The sequence below is a fragment of the Lolium perenne genome, chromosome 6 (genome assembly GCF_019359855.2).
Source record: "Lolium perenne isolate Kyuss_39 chromosome 6, Kyuss_2.0, whole genome shotgun sequence".
Lineage (NCBI taxonomy): Eukaryota > Viridiplantae > Streptophyta > Magnoliopsida > Poales > Poaceae > Lolium > Lolium perenne.
The window spans coordinates 90,973,071-90,985,477 of record NC_067249.2 but is presented as its reverse complement, the minus strand read 5'-3'; the positions used below and the strand labels follow the sequence as shown (position 1 = coordinate 90,985,477).

The following is a 12,407-nucleotide window of genomic DNA, read 5'->3' as shown; positions in this document are numbered from 1 at the left end:
CGAAATTGACGATTTACGACTGAAACAAATTGTCAGAATTCACATCATTGACACAAATCTTTTTCATGTACATCTTAGTTTGATTCGGAGTGTGGTAATATTGGTTTGAAGAGATGGTGTGTGAAGTAGTGTAAGGGAGAGCGTACAGAGGTTGCATCCATCAAGCAGATGAGTGAAGACAACGGGACAGGTCGGGCGTTGCTCCAGGCAAAACACTGCTCTGAGAACCGTGCGATGCAACAAAGCGGGTGAGCCCACGAAACCAAGGTAAAAAACTACGCTCCCCATGCGAGCCAAAGGCCTTCAAAGCTACTCAAACAGGCCCCTAGTCATCCACTAATTAATCTGTAAGTGATATGTATCACGGCTGCTAGGAGGGTTGTAAAACTCTTATCTTTTCAATGAAATGAAGAAACACACAAGTGTTTTGCGTTTTCACAAAAAAAGGATATACTGAAGACAGAAAAGATAAAACCATAACAGACCGATATAATTGTCGTTTGGCCAACAGGTATAGCATACCAGAGTAAAATAAAACCAGTGTTCCAATCACTTTACGGCTAAACAGCGATCAAGCACAACTCCTAAATCACAACAAGGTTTTCTGAAATCATAACCATATTCTACTAAACTGTCCAGATAGTTTATTCAATCTGATAAGAAGTTCTCTGAGACTCTTGCATAAATTCAGGCTTTGAAGTCCACCAAACAATAAATCATTGACGCAGTCACTTGTTTCAAACAATATCATCCAGGGAACAATTTTAACCAATTGGTCCCAAATTTCATCGATACAGCCTGCACATAAAAAGGTCTATCTGATTAAAAAACCATCCACATCCATACAGTTCTCATTTCAAGCCAGAAGTTAGCATAAACATAGACTCCTTTATGAAATCCATCGAATAATTACCTTCCATGATATGGCACTCTGCTTATATTCCAATTGCAATCTCATAATGTTCTGTTCCATGCTGCACCGAGACAGCCATGTCCTGGCGCCAAAGCAGTCCTGCAAAAACAAGCGATTCAACGATCTCGACCTAAATGTATCATGTATTGACATGAAAAACCAGTTCAAGCACATACCGATGATACCGTGAGCACTGGCAGAGGGTATGTATGGGCTGGCAGATATGCAGGGTAGCGCGCCCAAGCAGTTGAGCTGTCCTGTTGTGGAAGGGCCTTTGCACAAATAGAGGTGTCCTTGGCGAAAGCTTCCTGCAAAAGCAAGTAAATGTTATAATGCCAGTGCCATTAGTACATGAAATGGCCAATGTAAAGTAAAGGTGGGTATTCTTTCTTTACATTAATACTCAAGGTAGTAGTAGCATCCCACAGCTTTCTGCTCAGTGTCCTTCATAGAACCCAGCTTGTTAATCCGCGGCCTGTAGGTTGTCGGATCCGTCCTAAATGTGACATCCAGATGCTGTGGGCAGACAGGGGTTGCATCAATTACTTGATCATTTCATCCTCCAAAACATACAGTGCCAGTAGTTTAAGAGAGGGATGAGGAAGGATATAACGAACTTACTGACAGAAAACGGTTCATTCCAGAAGCCAGGGATTCTGGTGCACTTGCAGTACAGTCAACAGAAGGTTTTCCCTCAAATACGAGAACCTTGTCAGCAAGGTAGGCTGCCATGATGAAATCATGCTCGACGATGGAAGCTGTTTTCTTTTGGTGAAGGATAAACCTTTTTATCACCTTTGCTGCTATAAGGCGCTGTTCTGAATCAAGATGAGCGCTTGGTTCATCTATGAGGTAAATATCAGCAGGCTGCATATGAAAAAAAAGAGCAATTTGTAAATAAGTCGATGCTTAGTGGAAGCTCATTAAATGAAAATGGAACACGTACTGGTTACTATTTAATACACACTTAGTTCTTCAGCATATACTATGTTTCTTAAAACTGGATAACTTAAATTGCAGAACTATAATTGTATTTATGTTATTAAAGATTCATGAATGATGAGCATTGATGGAAAGCCGGTAGAGAATACACTCTACACATTTCATGCTGCAGAGCTACATTTATACTTTGTAGTGTTTCCTTGGGTAACTTGTAATAATACCTCTTTAGTTCCACTTTTTGCTCCATGCAAAATGTAACTTCATTCTTATAAAGACGCAAAACGAGCATGCCTCACATCTAAGTCAGACAACAGCATGCTTCAGTAATTTAGTGTTTTCGAATATTACCTTTCCAAGACAAACACAGAGTTCGACCCTTTGCAGCTCACCACCAGAAAGATTTGCAACCTGCCTGTCCATGAGTTCCTCAACTTTCAGTGGTTTCATGACATCAGATTTGAACTGAGCTTGTGTGCATGATCCAGGTATTTTCTCGTCTAGAAGGTCCCTAACTGTAGAGCTATATTTAGAGACCAATTCCTGACGCTTGTATGAGACAGTATATGCAGGCATATCAACTTGCTCATCACTAACTTTGTCTGGTTTCACCTCCCCTGCCTGATAAAAACAGAAAATAAACTGACGTTAGTAGTAAACAAACTAGATCTCTAGGTGGCTGCCAACCATATTTCCGGGAAAAAGGTTTATACCAGCATACGAATAAATGTTGTCTTTCCGGTACCATTCTCACCAAGCATGACAATTATCTGGGAATCATTAAAGCTGCCTTCCGTGATTGAGAGCTTGAAGCCACGAATTGTTTTCACCATGGTAGGATACTTATAGCATTGGTAAGTCTGACCCTCTATGATCTCCTCAGTAGACTCAGTAACCTAAGAAGCAAAGCAACATTGTCTTAGATACAGAGCACTAAACAAGTACTACCTCCGTCCCAAGGAATAAGGCACACGCGTATTCCAAGACGAACTTTGACCACAAAAATTGAGCAACAAAATCTTGGTTACATTATATGTAATTAGTATCGTGGGATCCGTATTGAAAAGCACTTTCTAATGATGTTAATTTTATACAAACAAACTTTATATATTTGAAGTAATACTTAGTCAAACGAAAAGCACGTAAAACGAGGCGCCTTATTCCTTGAATCGGAGGTAGTAGAAAACTGGCGCCCAAAAGAGGAACAATCCTAGTCCTTACTCTAAACGTAAGTTTCTCCTCACGGAAACGCAAATTTTCTGTTGGGATAACCCCATTTAGAAAAATGTTAATTCCTTCTCTGACTGAAGAGGGCAAAGTAACAACACCATATGCTCCTGGAGTTCCATAAAGGCAGCATATGTAGTCTGACAAGTAGTCGAGAATACTAAGATCATGCTCCACGACAATTACATAGCTGCAAAAAATTCAGTGATAATCTCTCTTAGCTGCGTAATAAATAAATCAAATGTTAGGACTGTCTTATATATTGTGAGATGTATGCCCTCTTTACTTTTTGGATTGTACCAAGGAACGGATCACTTGTGCAGCTTTCAGCCTTTGTTTCACATCAAGATAGCACGATGGCTCATCAAATATATAAACATCTGCTTCCTTCATAGCACAAACAGCAATTGCAAATCTCTGAAGCTCACCGCCAGATAGATCTGAGACATCTCGGTCCAGAATTTGATTCAATTCAAGAATATCACATAGTGTGTCCTTCACTTGTCTCTTGTCTTCCTTATTAAGATAGTACCCAACCTTCCCTTTAAAAGATTTTTGAATATTATCGATATACTGAGGTTTCATAGTTGCCTGAAACCAAGCATCATAGTATGTTAGACATCATGAATAACACAGATTAATATAAATATTACATAATACAAGTACGAATAGGCTTAAATGCAAAAAAAAATACAAGCACGAAATGTCCTTAAATATCAAAAGTTAATATATGAGAAACTATGATAATACTATATCCAAAAATTAACAACTATTTCAAAGAAAATATTTGGGGTTCACTATGGAAAAATATTAATTATGATTGCTGCCCAAGAAGAGAAGAGTATAATAAAGACTAGAAATGAAAAGGTACGAGTCAATTATCTAAAATCGAGAACTTTGTTAGAGTCCAGGCTAATAACCCACCTACCCAGCTTCAAGTCTCACTTCTACCATTTTTTTTACGTGAACCAGGAGGAGCTCTCCTTTTGCATTATAGAAGGGGGAATTCTGTACAATGACAAAGCCAGGAAAAGCAAAAGAAACAAAAAAAAAACTGCCACAAAAGGGGACTACTCGCGGTAAGCAGTGGACAGTTCTGCAATGTCCGCTCTAATCTGGACCAAAAGTCCCACGGCAGAACATGAATTGTTCTAAAAAATCCTACGGTTCCTCTCTTTCCAAAGATGCCAAGCCACATAGACAGCAATGGATGTCTGATCTCTGCGATTCTTGTTTTTCCTGAAGCGAGAAATCTTTTTCCACCATCCAGAGATTGAGGTAGAGCATAGGCCAATGTTAGCAGCATCTGGGTGAGAGGAGGGGAGGCCATGCCACACCTACCATCTGTAACTGTTTTCCCTCAAATATCAGTTACATTAGCATACTTCCTATTTACTTTTAAGATGAGCTCGAAATAAAACTGTAAATAATTATAGGAACAAAATATTGGTTTTAATCAAAGCAACAAGTTCCTTAAATGAAAGATTGACAAGGGGAAAGTAATAATGTGGACATACACGAGAACACAATGCAATATGGCAAGTGATATTATCTTTATAAGCTGAATTAATCAATTATCAAATGAGTACCTTCATTTTGTCTCCCATTAGACGAGTGAAGTATTTCTGGAGTTCAGCACCACGGAAATACTTCAAAATTTCATCCACGCTTGGGGTGTCCTGCAAATGTTGTAAACAGTTTCACAATATATAGTTATTGGCACAACAAGGGATAACAAACATAACTCACTCACACTTACTGTGAATTTACCCAAGTTGGGTTTTAAAATCCCAGCCAATATTTGAAGTGCAGTTGATTTCCCGATACCATTTGTTCCCACCAAGCCCAAAACTTGCCCAGGTCTTGGAACAGGAAGCCTACAAAAGATAATAAAAGATAGTTATATATGTCAGTAGGTATCAACAACAGCTAAGGTAGACTTTTTACAGCTACACATAGAGATAGAATAATGGAAAAAGAAAACTCTAATATAACTTGAGAACAGTACGGGGATTGAATGTCATAGACATGAGAAAGATTTGTGTACCTGTGAAGCTTGAAGGAATTCGGTCCATAGCGATGTGTCGTCTCCTTGTCAAGATTGCTTGGCAAGTTAATAATTTGGATAGCATTAAACGGGCATGCCTGCATGAGTAACAACAAGAGAGGATGATATTAAGACTATTGCAGATAAGGGTAGATCGTACCCAGCAAAACCTCTTGCGTTTTCTCGAAAAAAAACAAAAAAGAAAGTACTAATAGACCTTCACACAAATACCACATCCAATGCACATATCCTCTGAAATTATAGACACTTTAGATGATGGAGTAACTTCTATGCAGTGGCGCCCTGTAAATGTGTGTAAAAATCAAAATTCAGTATATGGCAAAAACAAGGGCAAACTGAAGTGACCGCTGGTACATACTTGGTCTCTATTTTGTGTCAGTTGTTAGTTGGGCAAGTTTAACCCAAATGGTAAAATATATAGACTTTGCATAGCTATTTTAAAAGTACAATCGAAGTGTTCTATTAGTTGATTCTTCGAAATTATTGCCGATCCAAGACATAAGAAACAGTAGATCAAATTGAAAATCAAACAGATATCGGGTGCGGAAGGTATATCTCTATTATCTCTATTACCTAAAAAAGAGGAAGAGGTTCCGTCGTCAGGCGATACATCGTCCGTTTCGTCCATCCTCCGCCCTCCCGCAAACCGCGCCTCGTGGAGAAAATGCGTCGTCAAAGCAGCTCCACAGTCAACCTCACACACAGAGGCCTGCACACACCACCCATGCCCTACATCAAGCTTCGCCTCAACGTCCTGCATCGCCGCGATTTTTGTACACAGCGCGGCCTACTCTCTGCCCTGAAGCCACTCCTGCTAGGCTGCTTCCTCGCCGGCCCACGCCCACCCGCCCTTCCGCTTGCCCTCACGCCTGCACCCATGCGACCGATCTAATGATCTGCTGCCCATGCCGGAGAAGTGGAGAACCTAACCGGGAGTCTGGGATTAGGCAGGAACGATCCGGTCCACCTCTCGCCACTTTGATTGACGCATATGATCTGGGATGGATGTGGTCCTCCATCAACAATGAAAAACAGGTCCTCAAACTGTCAGGTTTGTTTCCCTCTACCTTTATTTCCTGGATGGAGGGTTGGACTCTCTAGGATTCCCGTGATTCATCCTCTATTGATGCCCGCCTCACCACACACTGCAATTCACCCTCTTTCGGTACAGATCCGATGGTGGGAACCGTCGTTCCAGCCTCAGTTGCCACACTCCTCTCACCCGGATGCATTGGGTTGGATGCCGCCGCCTTCCAACTGAACCCTTGATGGTACTCCATGAACTGTGTCGCCCAGGTCCTTCCTGAGTTTTCCCCGAGCTCCCGTCCAGGCGCCGCCGCTTCAGCGCACGAATGTGCTTTGTAGGCCGATGTTTGGTCCTTCAGGTTTTCCTCATCTCCATGTTTCAAAATTTTGGCCCTACAGTGAATAGTACATGGGATGTCAACGAGGTCAAATTATAGACATGGAATTTCATTTTATACCATTAAGGAATCAAGTGTTCTTAAACACTATCTTTGGCATCACAGTATCTACATATATTTAAAAAATAGAAAATGAGTTGGATTCGATTCATTTATTTCATTGCTAATTTTTACCGTGGTGGACTTGAGTGTTTCTGTACAGTCTATTTCTTACCAACAAATATCCACAAATGCTGAATAATATTTTCTTCGAAAGTCTATTTAATTGTGAACACATTGTTTCGGACGAGTAACCTTCTATGGCAGATTGGCAGTGAGGCAAAATCAAGGTTTCTATTTGTAAGAGCATGATTAGGTAATGAAGCATGGGAAAACCCTGTTGAGAAACTATCTCTACTACATGTCAATGGTATAAAAGAGGATGCCCAGAAACTATGGTGTTTTGCATTTGTTACTAGAACAATGGACGACCCTGGAGCTTTTTGTGTTGAAACAAGGAGTTGTCAGAGTTCAGCATGTCGATTAAATACATGTATCAGGATTTTAGAAGAATTGCTATTCACTAATGCTAGCGTTCCCTTATCAGGAAAACGCTTCTGGATGTTCTAAGGAACTTACTGAAGACACCAGGAAGATAATATTTTAGCCGAGGATGTGAGATGTTATTTATGGATGAGTTACCGGAATGCCATTCTACAATATGAGCATGAATAAGGTATTATGCTTCCTCGATTGTTCTAGCACTGCCATAGAAGAGTGCATTGTAATCATTTTTGGTACTGTCAGGTAATGAATTAGTAAAGGCCTTAGGTGGCATTGTTGTGCAAAACTGCAGTAATCCAACCCAACAATTTTTTTTAATGTGTCCTCTGAACCTCTTTTGATTAAGATCTGTCGTGCAGCTCAGGAGAATCCCAATGGAGAAGCCAATCACGACCCAACGGAGGAGCTAACTCGCATAAGCTCTACATGTCTGAAGCCAGATACAGGTTTGTTATGCTGCTCTTCCGAACCAGGGCGCCCAGCTTCACGTCGGACATCATCACACAGGTTTGTTATTTCTGTAAATGACGCTCATATTACTTTCCATAGAAAGCATTAGCATGGATGAGATGCTAATCATACCTACAGTATTGATATCTTGGCAACCAGAGGCATCCGTTGCCATACTGACAGATAAAATGCTACCGGACTTTAGCTCCATGTTTTGTAGAGGCTTCTTACGCAGTGCTTAGCTGTCAGCACTAATGGTGTTTTTACAACAAAAATGCTATGGTGGATGCATGTTTGTGTGAATCAAGTCTTTAACCAAGATGCAAATTCGTTTCTATGTTTATTTTCACACGCATTGCTTTTCTAAGATAGCTCTCATTTATTTGTGAGTGGATAGCCTGTAATTTCCATATACAACTACAAATTACATATGAACTTTTAGTATATTTCCCAATTAAAATTCCAATTCATTGCACTGTTGCCATACTTTGTTAATATAACTTTATATTTTTAAAAGCTACCCAACTGTAGTCATTTAGATTGTCTTAAAGATGCTATTAACCAGAAACTTATATGGCTGATAAGGAACCTTCCGCGCTTCAGTCTGACTTTAGTAACACTTTCAAAGGAAAACTGATTATATGTCATGCTACATAATCTGGGAACCTTTTAACTGTTAAACTGGTAGTTCATTAATCATCTTTCATCCAGCACAAATGCATTATTTCTGCATCATCGATATGGATCAACAAGGGTAGATTAATTGTCATTCTTCTTATTCACACTTTGATCATCATGTATCCTCCATAGGAGCTAACTATGTTAATTCATGTATCTTTATTATTCTAAAATTTGTATGGCCCTGTTATTCAGAAAAATCACTAGAACAAGAACTATGCAATATATCTACATATTGTATCATTAATTTGTAAATTATGCAGTGCTTAACTTGGAATCTTTTTTCAAATCTTCACACACATGCCTTTATAGCAACTACATGATATCATTTCGCTTACTAGGATACACACTTCAAATTTCCTACTTCCTGAAGGTTTTGAGTTGCTGACGAGCATCTCAATGACCTTTGAGGGACACATTATCGTTGCACATCGGCACCCAGACTTGACGTCGCCAGAGGTGACATCGGATACAAAGATCGACCAACGAAAGACGATGTGTCTAGGCTAGGTGTTGGAGAACTCAAGGGAGATGAATGTGTGCTGAGGTGCCACTTGGCTGGAGGACTAAAATATGATCCACTTGGCTGGAGAAGGGAGGAGTGGAGTAGGAGAAAGATGTGGCATTTTGCAGATCGTGCTGCAACGTGGTTCTTCTCCTTTTCGCTTGACCAGTGAGTTTTTAAGCTCAACGAGCTTCTAGGAGGCTAAGCATGTTCTAAAGACCTATAAACGTGTATCATTTTTTCCAAATAAATTCGTCTATCATATTTATAATTATGAATTTATGAGTTCCTTTTTTGGCACCAATTATAATTATGAAATTGCACATTTTCAGTTTCTTAGTTTGGTGGTCCGTGAGATGTTTTTATCACATCAAGTTAAATAAGAAGATCAATTTATTTAATCTTTTACTTAATTATCTTGGAAGCCATACAGGTCCTTGATTTTTATATGGAATTTCCTTTTCCTAGACTACAGGTGCAGCTTTGTACACTTATCTTCCTAGGTTACAGTAGCAGCTAAGTATGTTCTAACTGAAAATTATGAAAACGGAAGTTATGCACATCAGTAGGAAGAGGTAGAGAAGCATCTATGACCACAACATGACATTGTAAGTGTCAGTTATCTCTCACACACAGTTCTTATCTCTGCTGCATTCATGCAGATAAAAATGGTTGCCACAAGCTCTCAGCAACACATGTGATTCTGAAAAAGTTTGTTAATATTGGCATTATGTGATATTGGTTGAATATACATTTACATTGTTATTGTAGGGAATTAGCTGGAATGTTTGTTTTTCTGGTAGTCCTCTGTTCTTCTCATGGGCATTATCAATATTCCCACAGTGGAATTCTAAAATAGACGGGGAAGCATCTGAATTATCTTGGGCTGACTATGATATGGTCAACAAGAGTACTTGGCAAAGAAGCATCTTAAGCAACTTTGTTCACAGTTTTATGAATACAGCTAGAATACTTGCTGCTAATCATCCAACATAAGCCTCTTACTATTGTTCCTTTTCTTTACAGAGGCTATGAACTTATAATACACAAGATTTGGTTGGAAGAACCAATGATTACATCTGAGCCATCCACTTGCAGGAAATATGTTGGTTAAGCTGCCTAAACCATGGACGATATCTTTTTATATAACAATGAATGTTAGCATATTATTTTGGAAGAGTACCAGTTGGTTAAAAAGTAGGTTTGACGAATGTTTATAAATGATACTGAAGTAAATGGTGCAGTGATTTTTGGGCAGTAGAAAAGCAATATAGGTGTGCTACATATTTCTTATATTCTTTTATAAAGATGGCATGCATTACTCTTTATTGTAGATGCCAAAGCCCACTCTCTTTTCATTGGTAAAAATAATTAGATGATGTTTCAAAGTAATTTGATGTTCACTGAGTAGACATGGTTGGTCAGCATGGTTTGTTTCTTTTTTTATAGTTTTGAACTTGGAGTAAATTAGTTCAAATATACAATTTGGCACTACATAGTTCTACTCCCCTATCTTAATTACAGTTCTGGTTCTCTGATCCTCTGCAATTAGTTAAGCACCAACAAAATCAGAGAAGCTAACCCTTCTAGCTAAGCTACAGGATTAAATTAAGTTCTCTAACCACCCAATGGCTTATTACACTGGCACGGTATGCATCATGATCATAAACAAATCGTGGTTGACATGATACCTTCCCTTTGTTATCAGGCTACAGCTTGAAAGTTTATAAAAGCTTTGGTGTATTGCATCATTCAAATATAGTTCACGGCGACCTGAAACCGTAACATATCCTTATGTAGAGTTACAATAGATGTGAAATCAAGGTTATCGATCCTAAAAGCAGTTGCTTCTTAACAGACAACTTAATCCTAAGATAATTTTGATCTGATGTGCTTTTCTTGTTTCTTCAAGCAGTAAAATGAAGATTCAAGTTGAATTCAGAGCCTCAGAGGTGCATTCCGAGTTCATTATTATGCCTTTATATCTCCCTGATATTTCGTGACCTCCTGGCTCTATTCACCATCTTACTGTATTCATCACATGAGACTTTGAATCGGCTCTGATATCTATGCGGGTGAGGTGCTAGCGAGGAGGGTACGATCCGTAGCTAGAGCCACCGGTATACAATTTCGCTTGGTTTTCATCTATATGTACTTTTCCATGTTCATGTTTGTGGCTCGAATTGATAACAATTTATTAGGAGATTTGGACACATGAGGATGTTTGTGATACCATTGCTCCAGGGAAGTCTTCCACATGGATTTTATGCTTTGTTTTGTCTTTCCTCATATTCTAGCCTAGGTTCTAAGGTTTCATATAATGTATCTAGGAGTAATATCTTATATTTAAAATAAAAATAATGCATGTAGATGAAAGTTGTGTTATGGAATTAGAATAATGTCATTGAAATTTTTTCTCCATCCCTAATTCAACTATGATGTATACATTAACCAAACTACTACATTTTTTATTCTTTTATTTTGTGCTTATTTTTTTAAATCTCCTTGGTTTTATGGTTCTTATATGAGGTATTGGATGTGTGCAGAAGGTCACTGCACCACCATGGTTCTTCTATGACTATGAGGTACGTACATTCCGTAGTATGACAACCTTTACAAAAATGTTCAGACATAACTTATTAGCGGGTAATACTTTCTTATGCTATTTTCACGTTTCGGGTAGAGACATTTCCATGGGTGATGTTTTTATTTGTTAAACATATACTCTCCCTTTGTGGGTATATCTTATCTAGCTTATTTTTTATGTTAATATTTTCATAAGCATTTATCTAGAAGTGTGTGGCCAGCCTTTCCATTGAGGTGCATGTGCTTTCAGTTTTGTGCTGCAAAAATTGTTTGATCCAAGCTATCTTATGAAGCATCTCCCTACCCTACAAAACAGTTACCTTACAAATAGCCACTTACGTGAGGAAAGAAACAAGGAATAATGATTTTTTCTCAATAAAAATTGTTTTATATACATGAAATTTTCAATGTAGCTTCATATATGCTACTTACATATTATTACTTAATAAAAAAATTGCCAGTGTATAAAGGAGGTGAACTCTAAACTATTACTTTCTTGTTGCTTTGCATTTCGTGTTTTTTTTAGATTGTTGCATTTCTTGCAATCGGTTTAGGATCAACATAGCCGTTCTTATTATTGATGCGCTTACACAATGAAAGTTTGTTGATTGTCTTATGCAAAGATGGCTAACATGGCTTGAAGTCGATAGATTGGATGCTAGAGAAGGAGACACATGACGTCCTGCAAAGGTAAAAAGGGACAAAACCATGTTCCTCCTTGCAGTGTTAGGAAGAGGGGGAAATACCAATGTATAATGTGGAGCATTCGAAAATTATAGATTGTAGTGTATAGTGTGGGGCTATTTGAACACTATAAATGAAAATCTGTAAGTGATCCCGCTTGGCTATTTGAACACTACAAATAAAAAAATTGTTATCGTGCTTGGTGGTCTTAACAAAATCAAATCGCCTTTCTTCATGTCATATTTTCCCGTAGCAACGCACGGGCACTTAACTAGTATTTGATTAATGCTTCGAGGATCCATTTTGCTAATTTGGCATGTGGAAAGACATTGAGGGTGAAGAGAGTAGCTCTTTTCAACAATTCGAACAGTCCCCTTTCAATCAAAGACA

General features: G+C 38.6%; 1 protein-coding gene and 1 long non-coding RNA gene across 3 annotated transcripts; one reads left to right on the top strand and one right to left on the bottom strand.

Moving 5' to 3' along the window:
* Positions 1–519: 519 nt before the first annotated feature.
* Positions 520–5,426, bottom strand: LOC127320956 (ABC transporter E family member 2). The gene is made up of 13 exons (XM_051350019.2): positions 5,344–5,426; positions 5,127–5,224; positions 4,839–4,956; positions 4,669–4,758; positions 3,366–3,670; positions 3,074–3,269; positions 2,566–2,748; positions 2,204–2,473; positions 1,535–1,780; positions 1,309–1,429; positions 1,090–1,221; positions 914–1,012; positions 520–798 (listed from the first exon to the last, which is right to left on the bottom strand). The coding sequence occupies exons 1-10, from the start codon at positions 5,371–5,373 to the stop codon at positions 1,310–1,312; spliced, it is 1,656 nt and encodes a 551-aa protein (XP_051205979.1). The 5' UTR covers positions 5,374–5,426; the 3' UTR covers positions 520–798; positions 914–1,012; positions 1,090–1,221; position 1,309.
* A 350-nt stretch (positions 5,427–5,776) lies between these two features.
* On the top strand, positions 5,777–12,216 carry LOC127320957 (uncharacterized). Of its 2 annotated transcripts, XR_007863699.2 has the most exons (5): positions 5,777–6,198; positions 6,319–6,532; positions 7,158–7,286; positions 7,474–7,621; positions 8,584–12,216. It is a non-coding gene; the product is annotated as an uncharacterized lncRNA (long non-coding RNA). The 2 variants fall into 2 exon arrangements; XR_007863698.2 differs by having other exon boundaries at positions 5,778–6,198; positions 7,474–12,216.
* Positions 12,217–12,407: the final 191 nt, after the last annotated feature.

Coding starts and splice junctions, on each gene's coding strand:
- LOC127320956 (XM_051350019.2), bottom strand. CDS start 5,373: ATGTGCATTGGATGTGGTATTTGTGTGAAG. Junction 4,759..4,838: donor CCAACTTGGGTAAATTCACA/GTAAGTGTGAGT, acceptor CAACATTTGCAG/GACACCCCAAGCGTGGATGA. Junction 3,270..3,365: donor TCCTTGGTACAATCCAAAAA/GTAAAGAGGGCA, acceptor AATTTTTTGCAG/CTATGTAATTGTCGTGGAGC.